At 40.1% G+C, this 21859-nt stretch overlaps 1 protein-coding gene across 5 annotated transcripts in view; it reads left to right on the top strand.

Annotated features, from left to right (window-relative positions):
- The window catches only part of HECW2 (HECT, C2 and WW domain containing E3 ubiquitin protein ligase 2), a 256868-nt gene that overhangs the window by 208838 nt on the left and 26171 nt on the right, over nt 1-21859 (top strand). For all 5 annotated transcript variants that reach the window (XM_054044395.1, XM_054044394.1, XM_054044398.1 and 2 more), the window contains 4 exons: nt 360-443; nt 4596-4705; nt 12365-12485; nt 15727-15840. In XM_054044395.1, coding sequence (XP_053900370.1) covers nt 360-443; nt 4596-4705; nt 12365-12485; nt 15727-15840 — 429 coding nt within the window. The remainder of the gene's footprint in view (nt 1-359; nt 444-4595; nt 4706-12364; nt 12486-15726; nt 15841-21859) is intronic.

A 21859-nucleotide genomic window follows, 5' to 3' on the forward strand; every position in this document is an offset into this window, starting at 1 on the left:
TGTCCTCCCACAGGGCTCTGTCTGCTGCTTTGAATTCAGGGCCACAACTGATACTAACTTGAGGGATTGATTTTTATTGGTTGGATGGCTGTGTTACCTGAAGCAGCCCGAGCATCTTACAGATGAGGGCAACAGGAGAATCATTCTTCTGAACAAATTAGGTTGGCTTTTCTTTTTTTGGTTGTAAGATTGTATTGCTCACATGAACATGGTGTGGCAGGAAGAAAAATGGTGTCTGAAATACAGAGGCATAACCCAGAGGTCTACTTGATATATCCAGCATTTTTTCTTGTTGCTCTGGTGTACATTGGTGCCTTATTTGCAAAAGATGTTTTGGAACTCTTCCTTTGCTTAAACAGGGAGAAGATCCAGTTTATCCGGACAGAGGGAACACCTGGACTAGTGCGTCTATCCAGTGATGCAGACCTTGTCATGTTACTAAGGTAGGTAGAAGTGCTTCATAATGGACGGTTAGGAATATGCTGTGAACAGCTAGTGAAGTGCCTTTCTGTGTATTATGTGTACTGACTAGGTGACCTACATGTCTCCCCTTCAGTTCTCAGAACTGCAGCTGGGGGAGCTGCTGCAGAGGATTCAGACTCTTGATTTTCCCAGTGCTGAGATTCCAGATGTCGGTTATTAGCAGGGAGATCACATTTTCCATAGCAGTGCGGAAAAGTGATTATCCCTGCAGGAAGGAGGGGGTAAAAGAGTACAATCCTGCAAGTAGAATTTAAACCCAATTACAGTCCACACTACTATATGAATCTCTTGCAAGGAAAAGAATAAATGGGCTTGTCCTGATTGCCCTAAATTGTTCAGTTATAGTCGTCGTTAGAAGGACAGAGATTTATATAGATCAGTACAGTTTGAAAGTCCCTGCTCTGTGCTCCTTCAAGTGTATTTTCTGTTTAGCTCTGTGATTTGCAAGTACCAAGTTTTTGGAAGTTAGCACTTGATATGATTCTGTTATTTGAGCTGAACACTACACTGTCTGTCTTTCAACTATGCTGACAGCTTTTGCTCACTTTGTTGATGGGATGATTTCACTTTTTAGGAGTGGGGAAATGTCCCTTTAGTGTCTCCCACTTCAGCATTAGTTCAGAAAAGAGAGACAAGGTAGGAGAGGTAATATCTTTTATTGGACTAACTTCTGTTGGTGAGAGAGACAAAATTTCAAGCTTACAAAGAGCTCTTCTTTAGGTCTTCAGACCTGTGTAAACTTGAAAGCTTGTCTCTCTCACCAACAAAAGTTGGTCCGATAAGAGGTATTACCTCACACATCTTCTCTCTCTAATCCTAGGACCAATATGGCTACAACACTGCATACCCAGAAAAACAGGCACTGAGAGTAGCGTCTTTCTTATGTCCGACACGTATGCTCATTCAGGATGTAAGTGTGATAGAGAAAAAACTGTTTTTCAGGGAAAATCTAATATGTCTTTAGAAAAAAGTTTTAAATGTAATGTTAAAAATAGTCTAAATTATGAAGTGTCAGCATTAATATAATTGTTATTTGGGGGTGACATTGCATGAACATAATGGTCCTTTTTGACTTTAAAATCTGTGAATTAATTAAAAGCTATTTGAGTCTGAAACTGTGTTGATGCTATTTAAAGAAAAAATAAAAAGAATAGAAGACAACAAAACTCTAGGATTTTTTATTGGTACATAATACATGAAGAGGTCACAGGTTTTACAGAGAGAAACCGAGGTTCAGTTCTATTTCTGTTTTAAATAGACATGATGTAAATCATTTTGTCATTGCTGCTTGAATGTATTTTTCTGTTAATCTGTAAATTCTGCTAATACCGAAGACTTCAAGTAATTCTTATAATGGAAATACAATAGTTTGATACTATATTGATATCTCTCTTTTGTGGAAAACACATAATTTAAAAAATTCAAAAAGACAAAGAGCACCACCACAAAAATGTACAAAACCAAATATTTGATTTTTTCAGATTTTATTTACTTAACACACTTCTTAAAATCATATGTTTACAATGATTTTCTCTTAGTTTAACTATTAAGAGATTTGATCTGTGATTAGCCTTTTCAGTTCTAATAATAATCATTATACTCAGGAAATGCATTATTGAATATATGATTTCTGTGTTTCCGTTGGTTCCCAAGAGCCTCAGTGCTGTACCTCAGAACTCACTAAGCTGGGTTGAATTATTCAGTAAGTTAGCTATAGGGTGATAGTAAATATTGATGTAACAGCAGAGATGGGGTAGTTTAAAACAGTAATTTAGTGTCTGTGCCTGATTTCTTATTTTAGAGTTAAACAGAAAAAAAAATATGTTCTAATGTTCTAGCAGGAGCAAGATTGTGATGTTTCTCTATGCATCCTTGTCTTCACTGCATTCAAAATTTTTTACTGCTGAAGAATTTTCTTACTGCTGGAGAACATTACACAAATTTCAGCTGAATATAAACACTTTTCTATATAGGGAAAGAAGGTGCCTTAGTTAAAATAGCCTGAGAATAACTGATGTAACACAATATTCTGTTTCAGAGATGGGGTTCCTAGAAGGAGATAATTTGCACTTTGAGCTTGTAAACATACCAGTAGGCTATATCCTATGCAGTTCTAGTTTTATCTTGATAATCTAAACACAAATCAGGTTCTTAATTTATTCCCCCATTGAACCAGTTTTTTCAGATTTTATCCACACTTGAAGACCATAGGTCAACTTTTCTCTGTGAAAAAACATATTATAAATTGCAGATGATTTTTTAGGAGTGCAAAAATATTATCAGTAAATATCCATTCCAAAAAAACTGCCCAACCACTCACAAAGAACTATTGCTGGTATCTGTAATGAACATATTTGATATGAAATCTGTTTTATTTTAACCAGTTAAATTACTATATCACTCATAAATGAGAAAATCACAAGAGAATGATGTATTGAACAGTCTAACGATTGAAAATAAAGATTGTCATTTAACTAGTTGATTCAATGTGTATGTGTTGTAGTAACATCCAGCAGCAATGCTATTTCATATTTTATTATATATATATATATATATTATAAATATGTCTGCTTTGGATGTTATGTTCTTACCAAATTGGAAAAAATCAATGAAATTTAGAGATATGCAAACATTCCATACATTGTCTGTGAATTAGGGTTATCAATTAATTGCAGTTAACTTAAGCGATTAATGCTATTTAAAGAAATAGTCGTAATTAACTGCAATTTTAACCACACTGTTTAAACAATAATAGAATACCAGTTTAAATTTATTATAAATATTTTTGGATTTTTTTTTTACATTTTCTAATATATTGATTTCAGTTACAAAACAGAATACAAAGTGTACAGTGCTCACTTTATATTATTTTTTATTACAAATATTTGCACTATAAAAATGATGAACAAAAGAAATAGTATTTTTCAGTTCACCTCAGACAAGTACTGTAGTGCAGTCTCTTTATCGTGAAAGTGCAACTTACAAATGTAGAATTATTATTTTACATAACTTCACTCAAAAACAAAACAATGTAAAACTTTAGAGCCTTCCAGTCCACTCAGTCCTACTTCTTGTTCAGCCAATCACTAGGACAGACAAGTTTGTTTACATTTACAGGAGATAATGCTGCCACCTTCTTATTTACAATGTCACCTGAAAGTGAGAACAGGCGTTCATGTGGCATTGTTGTAGCGGGCGTTGTAAGGTATTTACTTGCCAGATATTCTAAACTTTCATATGCCCCTTCATACTTTGACCACTATTCTAGAGGACATGCTTCCATACTGAATTTAAATTGGTATTCTGTTATTGTTTAACAATGCAATTAAAAGTCTAATTAATCACAACTATTTTTAATCTCACAATTAATTGTGATTATTTTTAATTGTTTTACAGTCCTACTATGAACTATTAAATGGTATCTAAATTATAGATTATTTCAATGTTTCAGGCTGTGAAAGTTATACTGTACTTCCTAGAAAACATTTTAAAATCACAGAAAAATAGGTGAGGCATACTGAAGCCTAACCTGGTGAAAACTGTATATGATCCATTTTTCTCTGTGCCTGACGTGTTAAGTAAGAATAAACAAAGCATTAATTCCTAATAGACTAATGTGTATATTGTTCAATTCACTAAGCCAATTCACACATGATTGATTACACCAGAAGTTCAGAGTATTTGTCTCTGTTCTTATGTATAGTATTACACATCTTTGTACAGGAAAGTGCCATGAATGTTAATGGTGTGTTGGCAGGGAAAATGTATAAGCAAAAGTATAAAACAATGCAACTTTTAAAGGGTTCATTAAATACCTGGACCTTAGTTTTGAAAACAAATACGTCATCACATTGCGATGTCACACATAACACTAGGAACTGTGACTTCCCAGTCACTTGCAAGATGCCAGTCCTTGTTATACAAAGATAACATTGAAAGAAGGGCAACAAACCCCTGCTTTTTTGCATTCTGAGCATGTGCATGGGAGATAGGTGAGTGAGTTTCTAAAAACCAGACTGGCTTTGAAGGCCACAGCTATTGCTAGAAAGTAGAACATATCCTTGGCTCAGATAAACATCTTCTGTCTTCTCCTGTTTGCTCCTTTTTACCAGTTTGTTCGAAGAAGAAATAATGTCATACGTGCCGCCACATGCCTTACTTCATCCCAGTTATTGCCAGTCCCCAAGAGGTTCTCCAGTATCCTCACCTCAGAACTCTCCAGGTAAATTTTGTTGAAGTTTACAGTGGGATCTTTAGGGAGCAATTCCAGATACTTAGTGTGGACCAAATAAGACCAGGGAATAAGAGTTTTGTCATTGACTTCACCGAGACCAGGATTTTACCCTCTGAACAAAAGCAGTAAAGGATTTCTTTGGCAGTCGGATGACTTTTTCTGTAATTACTTCATTACATTGACAGATTTAGTTCTGCATGATGTTTCTCAGAAGAGCCCTTTTTGTAAGACATGAAAGTCTTTCCAGAGGTCCTAGACAGGGAGATCATGAGAATCCACTGTAGTCCAACAGAGGTTGAAGTTGCATGACAAAAGTATACAAATAATGTAAATGCATCATCATTATTTACTCTCCAATTCTGAAGAGTGTAGTCTCATTTTCATATGCAGTAGGAACATATAGCTATGTTTATGGGGTTTATTTTCCATGATTTTTGCTCTTTAATCTGTAAATAATATCTAAATGACTTGTATTTATTGGAAGTCGTAGCACTGCTGATTTGATTGCAGAGGTTTATTTGATGGATTCTTACAGGCTATAGTGTCTTGGTGGCCTTTTGAAATAAGTTGGTGTTCTCAGTCCAGCTCTGGTAGGGTTCCTCATCACAAAACCCACCACTGAAAGTGGTGGTGATTGGCACTCTTGTAAGCATTTTCACGAGAGGAGTTAAGGATTGAAGTCCTGACCCAGCAAAGCACTTAAGCCCAGGCTTAGCTTTAAGCATGTGAGTAGTCCCATTGACTTCACAACACAAATGAGGAAACTAAAATACCCTGTCGCCCTGAGGGATGATCTTTCCAGTTCAGGGTCTTGGAAAGTGTGCTGTAGCTTACACTGCCACTGCCCATGCTGTACAAAATCTATAGAACAGCCTGTAGGGATGTCAGTATAGCATCTTCCATGAGCACTAAGATTTACTTTAAAAACATTGTTTGAAACCTATTTTTGAAAAGGAAAATTGGGAAAAAAAATTCATTGGTGGTATTCTTGTTCTTAAAGGGGAAATAATAGTACACTATTCAGATAGGTCTGCTTCTTATTTTCTCGCAAGGCCTGGGAAGTTTACTTAATACTGCTGTACAAAATTTTTCAATGGGTTTGGGAATTTTCTTTGCAAGCAAATTGAAATAAACCAGTTGTATGGCAGCCTCAAACCATAGGCCTGCGATTAACAAGGATAACCTTTTAAAAAAACAAAGTGCCTGAATCACCTTTGAAAATGGGACTTAGGCACCTAAGTAATTTTAGCACCTCTGAACATTTTACTATTACTGCACACAGGACACAGTGGCCTAGTAACTGCTGTAATCCCCCCAAAGTATTAGTTTAATCACAATACTATAATAATCTCATTATAGTATTTTTGTAATGCTGCTGTCATTATTAATTTACATTTTGCTTCACATAATTACATCCCAGTTTCCTTGAGATCAGAGCTCTGTGGTTGCAGCAGAACTAAGGCCTAATCCCATATCTGATTCTAGAAAACCAGCGTGATGGGGCATGAACCTCTCAAACTGGAAACTTGCCTTGGGCTCACAATGAGATTTGACAATAAGAAAAATATGTGCTCAAACTCCAGAGCGTGTGCTTTGTTTCTGACTGGTAAAACTTGTTTGTAACTGACTTGAAAGGGTTCACACGGGGGCACCAAAGCCTAGAGGGCTGAGGAATAAGGGGGAGCGACAACAGTTATACAAAGTCAGACTGCTGTCACTTACCAGGTGTTTTAAGAGTGTGTCTAGTGCAACTCAAGCCTGCTGCTGTACAATGATCTTTTTAAACCAACAGCTGCACATTTGCCATCACGTCGCCAATTATGGTCTCATCTGCCACGCCCGGATATTAGGGCATAAACACTCTGGCGAGAGGAATGGATATCAGTTATAATCCCCAACCAGTCCCTCATCGCCGACCCCACAATTTGCCAACCTGGTTTTGACCTGCCCCTTCGCCAGTGGTCCCTGTTGAACAGGTTCCAGACCGGGCAAGGTCTCTGTGCAGCGAGCCAGTATCGCTGGGGCCTTCGGGACAGCCCTTTGTGCAGCTGCGGCACAGACAATGATGCACACTGTCGATGAATGCCTGCCCGACTAGGTTCAGCGGTGGCCTACAAGAACTGCATCACGCCACTGAAGATGCCATCGCTTGGCTAGACGACTGTGCACATGCTAAATAAATCTGTCTGCAAACGCACACTTTAGAACTTAGTGACAATATCTGTGCATGTTTAAATAGTGATTAATAATTTTAGTTAATTCAGACTAAATTATTTAAAATGTAGCAAAGCCTATTTTCTCCTCTGAGGACCACATACAGCAGTTTGATGTTTTCAGATATAGCTGGTATTATTTTATTGGAAAGGAATAGTGATAGATAAGTAAGAGGAAAAATGTGGGCTGAGACAAGACCACACCTGGAAAATTCAAGCCCATAAGAAAGGTTATCAGAATGTTGTGTTTTTGTAGTCTTGCACTCAGCCCAACAGAACTAATAATGCATACCCCATTCTCACAAGCCTGGGGTAGCATGTGTGTGTCCTGAAAGTCAAAAGACTGGGTTCTGTGGGACCCAAGGTGGACTCTTCTCTGAAAACATCCTGCTACCATTGCCCTTCTAGCAGGGCGCTGTCAGCCTGAGCTCTTCAGCCTATCTCAATGGTGCATTCTGCTGGGAGAAAGGTGATCTCTAAAACAGCAAGGGTCTGAAGCATTTGCCTTTTGTAGCTCAAACCAATACCTTGAACTTATGTGGAAGCCAGTCCAGGTCACAGAGCACGGTCATAAAGTTCTCCCTGCAAGACGTTTTGCTAACCCAGCAGGCTGTTGCATGCTGCACTATCTGAAGGTTCCGGGTGGTCATCATGAAATGTGATTCATTTCACTCTGAATATGGATTTTGTTGCTGTAGAACGAATGCTACCACTCCCCAGTGTTTAATTTGTAATGACAGAGATGCCGGGGCTCAAGCAGTTTTTTTTTTTTTTTTTACTTTCATAACTGATGCGGCTACGAACTGCCAAGCCCAGAGGTGCTGGGGCTGAACCCTGGCAAGCCGTGGCACAAATTTAAGCACTGGATCTCTCCACACAATCCATGAACTGGGTTGGTAGGAGGGGCATAATCTGTGTAAAATAAGTTAGCTTCTCTTGAGGGGGTCCTTCTCATCAGATTTTGTTGTTTTAATAAAAACTTCTAAGAGGATTCCTAAATAGTTTGTGATGGATAAGGCCCCCTAACTTTCCAACAGACCTGTTAATGGGTCCTAATCTGTCCTGATAGAGCTGGATGTACAAAATCTGCTTTTTGCCCACCCCCCAGAAAAAAGGATGTGGTTGAACTGGAAATCTTTGACATGCTTTGGGGAGCGAGGGGAATGGAGCTGTAGTGTCCGAGCGAAGGTGCTTTGAGGCAGTTGGCTTCCTCAGAATACGCAAGGATAGAACACCTCAAGAGTGCTATGAGGAGAAGAGAGTATCCTGCTCCTTTGCCTCCCGAAGAGAGGAGCGGTGCATGCTCTCAAAAATGCCGGCTGCTGCTGGTAACTAGCAGGCACACTTAAGTCTGGTCATGCCCCCATTTTAACTTGTCACTCCCACCTTAGGGCTGTGGAGCATGACAGGCTACATTTGTATCTACGTCAGTACAGTTAAATTCCAATTATCCACCTGTTATTTGTATTTAATATTAAATGTGCATTCTGTTTATCCAAAGCTTTGGCTGTATCCTGAGAATCTATAATCAGAGTTTACCTGCACAGAACTCCGCTTTGGCAAAAGGGCACTAGCGATATTGTGGCTGCTCCTACATCCCTCTTTCTCACTCTACTCCATGCCATGCATCTGTGAAGGGCAAGGCAGCAGTTTGCGCTGAGTTTTTCATGACTCTTTTGATAACTACTCTGTTCTGAACAGCAGTGAAATGTCCATCCACAGCTAGTGTTGCTGTTATTGCTTACATTTGTGGCAACTACTGTTCGTGTAGAAACTATTTCTTGTTGTTTGTTAAGAAGAAAGAAAAAATGAACATCTGTATACATGCACCTTATTACTGCTGCAAATTATGATTAGAAGGGACTCTATCCTCTCAGTTCTCATTTCTGAAGTGGGTCCACCAAAACGCCCTGGTGAAGGCCCTGATTCAGTAAAGTATATAAAGCACCTGTTTAAGGTGAAACACACAATTATTGCCCCTATCCAGAAAAGCATTAAATACATGCTTAATTGCTTTCCTGAATTGAGACCTAAATATTGAAATGTGAAGATCTTAGATTAATCTTTCTTATAGTTGCAATCTCTGTTCTAACAAACACAAAAAGATAAATAGAAAACACATTTAATGGGCCTGTCAGTCATTTGTTTTTGTGGATGAAGCCCTATGAATTTTTAAGGAGAAATCTTTGAAACAGGTCGTCATTTCTACAGGGGCTCTGTCTGTTCTGTATTGCCAGACTGCCTGCGCTGTACAGCAAAGGGGTGATCTTTTTTTAATTCCTTTTGAATTTCTTGCAGTGACACTAATCAGGCTGAACTTGCTGGCTTTGCTGTGAATGTGATGTTTAACTTTCTAGGACTTGATTAATATCCATGTATCCTAAATGTGGTGGTGTCAAATTAAAAGAAGATTTCTGAATGCAGAGGATACAATTATAATGGGGATCAAGTCAGTGTTTTGATCAGTAACCTCAGTTACAGATCTCTTCAGCTACTGTGCTCTTCCATTAAAGGACACAAATAGTCATGAAATTACTCTGTCTCTATCTCTTTTGGAGACTATAATCTGTTTGAGACTTCAGCATGATTACCCATATCATTTGTATTTTTTGTAGCCCTTCCCCTCCCCTAACACGTTTGGTTCACAAGGTGGAAGTAATTGCTGTAATTGCCCAGGAATTTCTTGGCAATTGCATCTGATTTGCAGTGAGAGTTTTGTCATGTGCTGACAGAATAATTTCTTGGTAATTTTTGAACCATGAAGCAATACGTTACCAGTTTTATTTACCATGATGTATCTGTTAGCAAAAGTTTCCTTTGGGGGCTGTTACCACAATGCAAATGAAAGTATGGGTTTGTCACATTCTTTGGTGAACTCATAATTGTACCTCCCTCCACCCACATCAAAATAACCTCCAAATAAACAAATGATGGTGAAGACATCAGTTAATGGACTGTATATATTTAAATGTCTACATATTTTAGAGTATTCAGCAGAAATGTCCAGTAGGAAGCACCTGGAATACTCATTAAAATATGACAGGTTTCAGAGTAGCAGCCGTGTTAGTCTGTATCCGCAAAAAGAAGAACAGGAGTACTTGTGGCACCTTAGAGACTAACAAATTTATTAGAGCATAAGCTTTCGTGGACTACAGCCCACTTCTTCGGATGCATATAGAATGGAACATATATTGAGGAGATATATATACACAAATACAGAGAGCATAAACAGGTGGGAGTTGTCTTACCAACTCTGAGAGGCCAATTAATTAAGAGAAAAAAAAAAAAGTGATAATCAAGATAGCCCAGTACAGACAGTTTGATAAGAAGTGTGAGCATACTTACAAGGGGAGATAGAATCAATGTTTGTAATGGCTCAGCCATTCCCAGTCCTTATTCAAACCGGAGTTGATTGTGTCTAGTTTGCATATTAATTCTAGCTCAGCAGTCTCTCATTGGAGTCTGTTTTTGAAGTTTTTCTGTTGTAATATAGCCACCCGCAGGTCTGTCACTGAATGACCAGACAGCTACAGGAGGTTCAATTGATGTATATGGTTTAGTTTTCCAGAGATGTTCTGCACATGTCTCCGGGAACTCCGAAGATCTCCTGCCATATTCTCCCTCAGAGTCCAGTCTTTTGACTTTCAGGACACACACATGTTCTGCCGGCTTCTGAGGATGGGGCATGGATTATTAGTTCTGATAAATTGAGTGGCTGAGGGAAGGACTACAAAAACACAGCTTTCTGATAAACTCTCCTTAAGGGCTTGAATTCCTCTCACATGCACTAGTCTTACCACCATCCTTCTGGTGACAGGGAAACACTTGGGATTTTTTAAGGGACCCATGAATGGCATTAGTTGATGACCGATATTAGAAACAATTTCCTCTACCTCTCCCACATCTGCCCAGAGACTGAGTATACAGCTTCTTCCAGCAGTTCCGGCCCAGAGGATGAGGACGCTACCTCATCCACTCCACCCATCTAGCTGATGGCTAAGCAAGCTGCTTCCTCATCCCAGCCTACTTGTCCAGAGTCTGTGAGCACAGCCCCCTCCCATTTAGAATCTGAGCAAACTCCCTACTCCTCCTCTTCCCACGGTCCCTTGCTGAAAGCTAGACACATTGCCTCCACAGTAATGAAACCCCCTCTGCTGGGTTAGCCTTATACAGGGAGAGAAAAGAAAAGTGATATACTGAACTGGCTGATATTTTACTTATAAATAGCTTTAAAGCCAATTGCATGCACACATCAGATTACTCACAAACGAGTAGTTAGGAGCCTAGCCATATTCGTAGGTGTAGGAAACATCAACCTTCCCGGTATATTTTGAACAATATATATTTCAATGATCTAGACGCCAAAGAGGGAGAGGAATTATTTAAAGTTATAAGTAAGTAGGGATATGAGAATGAAATGAAAAAGGCAAAATGTAGGCTGAATCTGAGGGCACCTTCTTGCAGTGAAAACTTTTGGGCTGTGGAATAGTCTCTCGAGAGAAGTAGAGGAAGTTCATTGACTGAGATGTTTAAAACTAGACTGGACTAAACACAAGAAGGTACCACTGGCTACACAGCTCAATTGGGAGGGAGGTGGGATAAATCCCCCCCCCCCCCCACACACACACACTCCCTGTCACATTAATATCAATGGTTTATTTACCCAATTTGCAATAACTGTGCATACAACTGTAGGTGGATGTGCAATTTTTTGGGGGGCATACAGATATCTGCTTCTCTTTAAAGAACTGTTCCTTAAACTTATATCTCAAAAAATGAATTCACCTTTTTGAGTCATGTTTGAAAGAAACTTAGAGCAATTCATTTGACCCAGACATTTGAATGAAGAGAAAAGTCTTCAGTCTTTCCTCTCTCCTGATATTTTTCTCCTTTGTTGTACTTCTCTGAGTAAACTTTTCCACAGTATCCTCTCCTCAGTAAGGTGAGAAACTCCATGCATTGAAAGAAGGTGTATTACACGCATAAGACATACTAATTTAGCTCATTGGAACCTGTTTTTCTTCTTGACAGCGAAAGAGCATGCATCATTTTAGTAGTTAAACACAGGTATTCATAAAATGTACATATGCCAAACAAAAGTTGGGTCTTTTCCAGTTTCTTTGTTTGGTTTTGTGGGGGTTGGGTTTTTTTGGGGTGTGTGTGTGGGGGGGGGGATGGGTGCTTTGGATGGCTTCAACATTTTAGGACTTATTCTAAAATTGTGAAGCCATTGGACAAACAAAGAGCAATCAAAAACATCTAACCCTACAGTAGGAGTGGAGACACGGATCTCTTATCAGCTTATAAACTAGGATTTTAAAAGAAACCAACCGTGTCTATGCTTTCGGTCAGCAAAGAACCTTCTTTTCAGTCAGAGCTGGAATGTGATGCTTTGCATAGCTGCAGTTCATTTTCTGCTTGTTGTTTGCTGCAGGTACTCAGCGTGCTAATGCCAGAGCTCCAGCTCCTTATAAAAGAGATTTTGAAGCCAAACTGAGGAACTTCTACAGGAAGCTGGAGACTAAAGGATATGGACAAGGGCCAGGGAAATTAAAGTATGTAGAAGCATCTTATCAAATAAGGTTTATCTTACAGGCAGAACTTCTTTCCTTGCAGGTGTAAGAACCTCTTTCCTCTGGGAATCCCATTGGTAACATGATGGATTCTTGCACTTATTGAATTAAATGTGAAGTGTGTTATAAGACACTCAAAGCCATCTCACTCCCAATGGAGAGCACATTTGAAGCATCTCTTCCCCATGTTACCTCCTGCTGTAGTGTCTTCATATGCACATTAATGCTACTGCAGTGGCAGAAAGTCCTTTAAAGAGCAGCACTCAAAGAAACAGGGAGCAGTTGGGCCACTTTCATTACAGCAGTCATGGTGGGGCAAGTTGAAATAACTGTTTTCTTTTGTCTTGCCCAGCCACAAAAATAAATATACTGCCATATCATTCATCTTTGTGTAGATACAGAATTTGCATAATTAAATATGATTAAATTCCAAAGAATTTGAAACTTGAACACAGTTTTTGGTAAGGTTAAGCACTCCATATGTGGGAATGCCAAAATGAAGGCTTCATGCCACCCTAACTCTGCCTCCTTGTGAATTTTCATTAGTATAGAACAATTAATCACATGCTTACATACTTGTCATTGGGCAGCCCCTTCCAGGAGCAGCTTCTTGCAGCAGGCCACAGTATGACAGGGATGCCTGCCTCAGTTTCCCCTCTCAGCTGACCCAATAGCTTCAGGATTTCTTGTCTCAATACTGTCCCTTCTTGGGGCTGGTTTATTACAACAATGTAAAACCAAATAATCCATAACAAAAGTTCCAGACATGGAGTCCATTTCTCACTCCAGTGCAAGCCGTTATTAAAATTCAAGACATTTCATCCCTCAATTTCCCCCATACCACACACTGGCGCCTTTGATGGTGTCAGGGCTCTCAGCCCTTTCCTGTCCTTGTACCAGGACAGCCACCCCTGCCCTTCCAACTTGAGTGCAACCCTGCCTTTCCCAGTGGGCACCCCCACAACCTCTCTCCTGTGAACATCCTTGCCAGGGGAGCTTCCCTTACTCCCGCTGGCCCTCTCACAGCTCCACTGGGTCCAGCTCTCCAGCCCTGGGAATGTCAGTGAGTAAGCTCCTCCCCTGCCTTCAGTCCTCTCCGGCCATTGGTTCTGGCTGTCCGACGGAGAGAAAGCAGGCAATTCCTGCTGCTGCTGCTGCTCCTCCTGTCTTCAACCCTCTCCAGCCCTGGCTCTCTGGCTTGGGGACACCAGCCAGCAAGCCCCTCTCAGCCTTCTCCTGGGAACAACCCTCTGCTTCCTTCTGGGACTCCTCTAGTTCCTGGGTCTCTGGTAGCTCTCATCTTCCTGTCCTGACTGAACCAGTTTACTCTAACTCACTGGGATTTCCCCTCACTGGGTCTCTCCCTAATCCTTTATAGCCCTCAGCTGCTGCCCTGCCCTCTTAATTGAGCACCTGCTTTGGCATACGTGAGATTGGACCTTCATCATGTACTGGGTCCAGCCACCGTGTGATAGAACTATTATGTTAAGAGATAATCATCACATGATTCTTGCCTGATTTTACAAAAAATTCTGTGCCATGCACCAACTGTGATCCTCAAACTCCCATAAGTTAGCCAAATAAAACCTACTTTTAGTGGAAAAGATAAATTTTCTCCCAAAGAACCATCTGCCTGCTGCCTGATTCTAGTTTTCTAGCTCCAACCACTGTGGCACTAGAGCTATTTTTTTAAAAAATTCACTGCGTTTAGAAAGGGCAAGGTGTATTTTTCTTTGCCACTTAACCATTTTTGCTCAAAAAAAGAACTGGATAAATTCATGGAGGATAGGTCCATCAATGGCTATTAGGCAGGATGGGCAGGGATGGTGTCCCTAGCCTCTGTTTGCCAGAAGCTGGGAATGAACGACAGGGAATATGGATCACTTGATGATTATCTGTTCTGTTCATTCCCTCTGAGCACTTGGCATTGGCCACTGTCGGCAGACAGGATACTGGGCTAGATGGACCTTTGGTCTGACCCAGTGTGGCCCTTCTTATGTTCTTATGTAAATTTTCCAAACATATTCACCTTTGGGCAGAGTCCAGACTCTGATAATTTCTGATGAACATTTCTTAAAATTATCAACAGCTGAAAAAGGATTTGAATGGAAATGCTTACCTATAATGTAATGGGTTAAAAAATAAAAAATAAGCTGTAAAAAAGCACTGCAGTGACCAGTTTGGCAAATAGCTGGTGCAAGAGGGTAGCCATTGCTAGCTGTAAGGTCTATGATATATACATGCTCCTGTTACCTTGTTTTTCTGGGTTTGTGAACTACAGGTATATTTCTGGTAGGATTTACCATCATACCATGAGGTTTTAAGCAAGAGAAACAAAACAATAGTTTATTTTGATACAAATAGGCAACTTTTTAATTAAATGTTGTTTCTAAGGTGTTTGAACTTTTATAGATAATATACTACTATAGCCATTTTGATATGACAGGCAGGAATAATTAGTAACACAATTTAACATGGTTATATTTCCTCCTGTTCTCCCCCCTCTTCTCCCTAAGGGAATCCAATGCTTCATAAACATATTTTGGCCATGGACATAAATGTTCAGTTCTGTGTAGGATTACTTTGGCCATTATTCCAGACCCTTGATTTTTTCTTCTACAAATTTTCCAGTAACTAGGGCATTGCATTTTTTTTTTTTCCATTTAGTACCAAATTCTGCTCTGAGGACCGTTTGCCACTCCAGTTGGCATTGCTTGCTGTCCAGCTGTACCTGTTCTGTGCATAAATACAGGATATTAAACTCCAGGGCTGTCAATCCAGCACCTTTCACCAAATTTTACCTTTTGCCTGGCACTATATTGCTTTAGTTGAAGAGCCAGATTCTCATTTACCTTAAGGCCACTTTACACAGCCCTGGCACGGTAAACAGCCTTTAGAGTGGATTTAAATGCCCACTTCAAAACCCCTTCATGCAGCCAGAATGGTGCAAAGCAGACTTTGTGTAAATGAGAACTGGACTTGAAAAATGTAAAATACTATTTCTTTATGTGGGAGACATTGTATTGAATTCTAAAGTATATCCAAGAATCACATAGGTTAACAGATATTATCTGCTAAATCTGGATCAAATGGTTGTATAAAGAGGAGATTAAATATTGTTTGTATCCATTATCCTGCACAGTTACCATCCAGTGTAACTATGTGTTTTCATCTGCAGTTCACCTTTGTGAATTACTGTGTTTAAAATTATCTTGCTGTGCAGATTAATCATCAGGAGAGACCACTTGCTGGAAGATGCCTTCAATCAGATTATGGGTTACTCAAGAAAAGACCTGCAGAGAAATAAACTCTATGTCACGTTTGTTGGAGAAGAAGGGTGAGTAGAACAGGGAAGTGGGCATGAACACATTAATCAACTATGTTTGCAGCTGTGCTTGGCTATTTCACCATACATTGCTGCGGTCTAGAATGGAAAGAGGAAGGATTGTCATCAGGAAATGCCACATACATAAGCCTAGAACCTACAGCTGTTCACACTTCACAAAACCAAATCATTCATTTTGATGCTCTTGGTCATGCATCTTGCTTTAAAAAAAAAAACCGCATTTATCTCTGTGTATATGGCATTTCTGCTGTAACCTCAGTGTGTCACTAAGGAAGCAAACAAACCCAAACCTAGATGTCATTTTGTTTCTATTTCTTTCATCTCTACCAGTGTTTTCCTCATGCATGCTACAAGGTAGGAGGTATTTTGATTGGTGGGAGTTAAATACAGGGTGGACTAAAGGGCCAGTCCTTCCAGTTGCTGTGTATCCTCAACTCCCATTGAAATCAATGGGAATTAAGAGCCCTGGACACCTTTCAGAGTGAGATCCTTTGTCACAAATAAAACTTTCAGACGCAACTGTCTGTTGCTATTTGTTAAATAAACAAGTGTTTCTAATATTCCACAGCCATGCAGCAAATGCTTAGCCTGCAGCTGACTGAATGCCGATGTGTTGTAGCATTTACGTGGTTTGCATTATGAGGCCAGGTTAGAAATTTGGTCAGAGCTCCTTTATCCAAATGAAACTTTGAACAATGTATTGCTTTTTCCTCCCTGCCCCCCCCCCCCCATCAGTTCTTAAAGCCTTTTATAGTGCATTATTTCATTAGACACAAAGGGACAAATCTTACTTCATCCTTGACCATTGCACAGTGACTCCTGGCAGTGTAATCCAACACAGTTCAACTGCGAAGGGGAATGCATATCCAGTGCCCAGCACCAAGCCCTGCACTGCAGTGGGTCCTGGCATGACAGTACTCAGAAGATTGGGGGGGTGGGGTAGCAGCGCAACAGGAGGTAGGTTGTGGGAGAGCATACCCAGAGGATTTGCGACTGTGCGGATCCTCTATTTATCCTTCATGTGGTGGTAGTGATGTGTAAGGAGCATAGAGAGCTGCTTCAGCCAATAAACTTGAAGTAGGTTCCACAGCCACATCACCACCTGACCTCTGCTTTGCTGAGCTGTTAGGCCAGGTGCTGGCATGAGGATTTGCCCCAAAGGTCTGATTTTCAAATGGCAAAACAGGCAGATTAATTTGAATTTTCAGACCTGATTTGCACACACAATTATTGGAAACATGCTTGAAAATGACTACTTGTTCATGTCTGACCTTTTATGAACATGATTAAAACTGTAATGATTGTAAACATATACTGAATTTCATTCACTTGTATTTCATAGATTTTGCACTGTCTTTAAGGGAGCTGTTGCAAAATAGGTCTTGAACCAGTCCCTGTAACGATTGGTTGTTAGTACCATGCAGTTTGGCATTACGTTTCTAGAATGCTTTTCACAGCTCTGGTGTAGTAAAAGCAGCTTGTACAAGATTAGATAAATACTCCTTTTAAAGGTTCTAAACGCTGTAGTGTGTTTAAAGTTTATCCTCAACGACCAAGTTTTAATATGACCTAGTTAAAGTTTTCAAGTAAAATGTGGTGGTCTCACCCTAGCTGCAAGTGTGGGCTTGTTCACATACATAATATCACTGTACTGTCTGGCACCATTCAGATTGATAGGTACTTTTGATCGAAGAAAAACCCAGAACTGGAATGGCAGGATTAAGGTGTTTTGATTGAGCTTATATCAGCTTTTGTTTTTACTACTAGCAGCTTCACCCAAATTTAAAATATATGTAAAATGATTGCAAATCATACATGAGAGAGTGGGAGAAGGGGAGGGGAAGAGCTGAAAAAAATACAATAAGAAAATAAAACTAAATTCAGTAGATTGTCTTCTTCCAGATCAGATCATGTCAGATTTTTAATTTTCTAAACACAGAATGACAAGATGAAGAGTGGTCTGGATGAGGAAAGCACATTACACACACCATTCCTTTTTCCCCTGATGACCACCTCTGTACAAGATGCCTTTCTTTGAGGAAAAGAATGAGTTATTTTATGAGTAACATCAAATCAAAATGACAATAAGTATCTTGCTAGCAAAATGACTAATCTCAGCTTTATACAATCATTTGATCCAGTTTTGAATGGTGAGAGGATGTGTGCAAACAACTCTCTCAGCATAGATGGTGCAAGGATGTGAGCCATGCAGAACTGCTCATTTAGTTAGACGTAGGAGGATGCATCTTTGGGGGAAGGGAAAGAAATAGTAGGAGAAATTCTGAAAGAGGCATGTTCTACCCTCCCACCACCACACTCCTTTTTTTATATATATATATTTTAATGCAGGCTAAATTATTGTTTGCTAATTGGGCAGGAACTTGGTTTTATGTTTCTGTTCCTCATCCATTTGTAATGCTGTAAGTATAAGTCATAAAGAAATAGGTAATGAAATCCCCACTGAATGTGTATGAGAACATTTTGATTAACTCTTGTTTGCAGTAGCACATGGGGTAATTTAAACCCCACGGTTGCCATTCAGACAATTTTATCATGAGTCTCACAATATTTTGTGTTTTTTCTTATAAAGCCCCAGTTCCTGGAATCATGAGATAATATGAGAATCTCCATTTTACTATTTTTTTTAAAAAAAAGTAAGTTCTAGTCCTCATGGTTTCAGAAAAGAATCAAAATCTCAAAGCAAATCAAATAAAATGAACCCCAAATGTATTAGTTTTTCTACATTTCATGATTTTTCCAGCCAAACATTTGGCTTTTGGGGCCAGATATTTAAAAAAAAAGGATTTGGCATCGGTAAAAAGGAATAGTTCTAGGGCCTGGATTTGCTGTGAATAGCAAAATCAACAGTATCGTCAATCTACCTTAGATGTCTTTAAATATGACTGATTATTACTCTGTCATTTTTATTTAATGGTTGATTATATGTATGTGAAAGCCCATGTTTTGGGCCTTCTCAGATGACAAAAGAATTAATGTACTGATGTTTTTGATGCCTTGAATCCTGTAGTGATATCCTCACACCTTGCTCCAGCCCCTGTAAGTCAGGTAAAATGACTGGAGTGGTATAAGCGAGCCATAAAAGTCCCAGTGGCAGTGGGGGGTAGATTCCCTTGGTGCAGGCACTGTGGAGGCTGACTCCCAAGATCCTCTTGCAAGTCCTGGTGCAGGGGGTGTGCCTGAGCCAGGCCGCAGCATAAATCACTGTGAAGACTCTGGGAAGCACTGTGGTCCATAGATTGGCCCAGGGAGGCTGCCGTAATTCAGAAGGGCCCTCTGGACTGTCTCAATTAGTCTCTTGACAGCCCAGGACTAGGAGGGTGCACAGATGGCTTAAAGTATCAGAGGGGTAGCCGTGTTAGTCTGAATCTGTAAAAAGCAACAGAGGGTCCTGTGGCACCTTTGAGACTAACAGAAGTACTGGGAGCATAAGCTTTCGTGGGTAAGAACCTCACTTCTTGCATCTGAAGAAGTGAAGTTCTTACCCACGAAAGATGGCTTAAAGTTAACTTAACATGCCCAGCTCCTGTTAGAAGCACAGCTCAGAATCTCACCCATGATTTAAGTCCAAAGAACTGTTTAGTCTAAAGAGATCATATAAAGTAAAATAATTTGTCATGTTTTCTTACTCTGTGCTGTTCTTTGCATTGATACTGTGAATGCTGATTTACCACTGGTGAAGGTGACTTTGAAAAATAACAAGCCTCTAACTGTATCAGAAGGTCCTGCTGCTACAGTCTGTTCTGCATGTCAAACAGCTGCCTTGCATGAGAGGGTGGTAGTTTAAAATGCCTAACACTCCTCCCCAAGAGAATTGAAACATGCTGCCAACCACAGTACTTCTGCATTTGAATACCCAAATGCCTCCGGTTGCAGCTGTTGTGTGGCTGAGTGCCTATTGTATGGAGTTTTTTCATTCTTGTGCCAAGTCTTTAGTTGTGGGACAAACCTGACTGACAGAACAGGAATGTAATGAATGATCCATCTGATGTGAGTCACGTTAACTTTATATATGAAAGCAGCTGGATGGAATAGCTGGAATTAGATAAAACACAAAAGTTATATTTTATCCTGGGATTTCATGGCTACTATGGCTGCCATCAGATTATCTCAGAAGTTTAGAGGCCCAACTCCTATAGCTGACCATATTCTTGATCGGGTGTTTGGGCTGGGATTAGAGATCGAACAATTGGAAATTTGCCCATCACATGGAACTATCCTTTCCTTCTGCAATTTGAGGGTGGACACACCTCTCCCATCCATGTGAGAGACCAGCTTTGATACTCCACTCTAAGATGTTAATGGAACCTTAAAGGCTTCCAAATGACTGAGAGAGAATATTTTTTCTTCAGAAAGAGCATTCATAGCTTCATCCGCAACTTGACAGTGATCCCTAGACCTTCTCTTCCCAACTTCATCCCCACAGGTCACACGCTGGGCTTATAGATGGCAGGCCACAACTGAAGTTGTAAAGATGACTGGCAGAGTGCTAATGGCAGAAGTCTTTTACTGAAGATTTGTGCAATAGATTTTTTGCATTCTTGTGACATGGGTGTGTAGGCGGCAAAGGAGAGTCTCTGCCACCATAGCATCGGCATCATCTTGATTAGTGGTTTTTTTATGGGTGCTGAACAACGCAGATAGTCTGAGCTGTCATTGCTCGCTAACTGTATTGTGTTCCTCCCATTGTGAGGAAAAATTACATTACTTGATGGACAAAATTGCCCAGGTTCATACTGAACTGGTGGCATCTGTGAGGCTGGCGTTGTACGTTGATGGGGGCTAAGGCTTCTGTGCTTGGGTTTCAGTCCGTGTCACTCACTAAGGTAATGGAGGGAACTTTATGCCACAAATATCCTGGGACCCACACAGCTACAATAACACCGCAAACAACTCTTATTGTTGTCCTTCTTGTTTGGTGAAGGCCAATGGGGAAGAGCTGGGCCAATTGCTGGTGGAGATTGAGAGTTTCAATTAGATAGGGTGGGTTGCTTGCCTACCTTAAGAAAGCATTTGTACATCCATTGCTCAAGAAACCGTCATTGCTAACTATTGTTCTTTATCTCATCTTCCATTTCTGGGTAAGATTACTGAAAAGGCTATGGCAAGAAAACTCTCATGGTATCTAGATCCCTCAGATTTCCTTGACAATTTGGTTGCAGGCTTGGGCATGGCATGGAGACTGCTTTGATAGGTGAAATCTCCTAGTGATGGATTGGGTGCCTAGGTTTATATTAGGTCTGTCAGCTGTCTTTGGTAACTCTTGGTGGTAAAGTAGTGTAGACATTCATGGAACCCTAGCAGAAACAGAGACACTAAGGAATAGCTGTCCATGACTTTCTGTCAAATCCCAGAGTGTTGTTTTGCACCATTAGTGCGTGAGAGGGAGCTCTCCTGTGGAATACTAAAGCGGTCTATCTGGCCACACCTCTTATTTAATGAGTATCTGAGGCTATTGGGAGGGTTAGTTTAAAAAATAAAAGACCTTGGTTACATTGTCTTCAGCATGCTCGTGACACCCAGCTCTGTATCTTTGTAGGTATTTACATGGCCCTCAACATCATAGTATCTTTGGTGAAGTAAAACTTTGAAGAATTTATCTTCATAAACCCTTCTGTGAGGTGAAAAGTATTAATTTCCATATTTTACAAATGGGGAACCAGGGCTAAATGTCTTGCTCACATCACATAGGAATCTATGTCACTGTCAGGAACTGACCCTCGATCACCTAAGTGTCAGTACAAGGACATCTTTTTTTCCTCAGCTGAAGCAAATGGGTGTTTTGCCCTTTGTCTGGTGGAGATTGGGGCACGGATAAGAGCTACTTGACTGAGGCTCAATACAGAAAATACTGAGAGGATATTAATAGGTGGGAGAAAGCAAACCTGATATGGTTGAGGATGTGAAACTGATGTTTAACCACCAGGTATCAGCCAGCAGTTAAGGTGGTTGTGACCTTTTCTTTCTTACATGGACCTCTCAATATCATCAT

The sequence above is a fragment of the Malaclemys terrapin genome, chromosome 11 (genome assembly GCF_027887155.1).
Source record: "Malaclemys terrapin pileata isolate rMalTer1 chromosome 11, rMalTer1.hap1, whole genome shotgun sequence".
In the NCBI taxonomy this organism is placed as follows: Eukaryota; Metazoa; Chordata; order Testudines; family Emydidae; genus Malaclemys; species Malaclemys terrapin.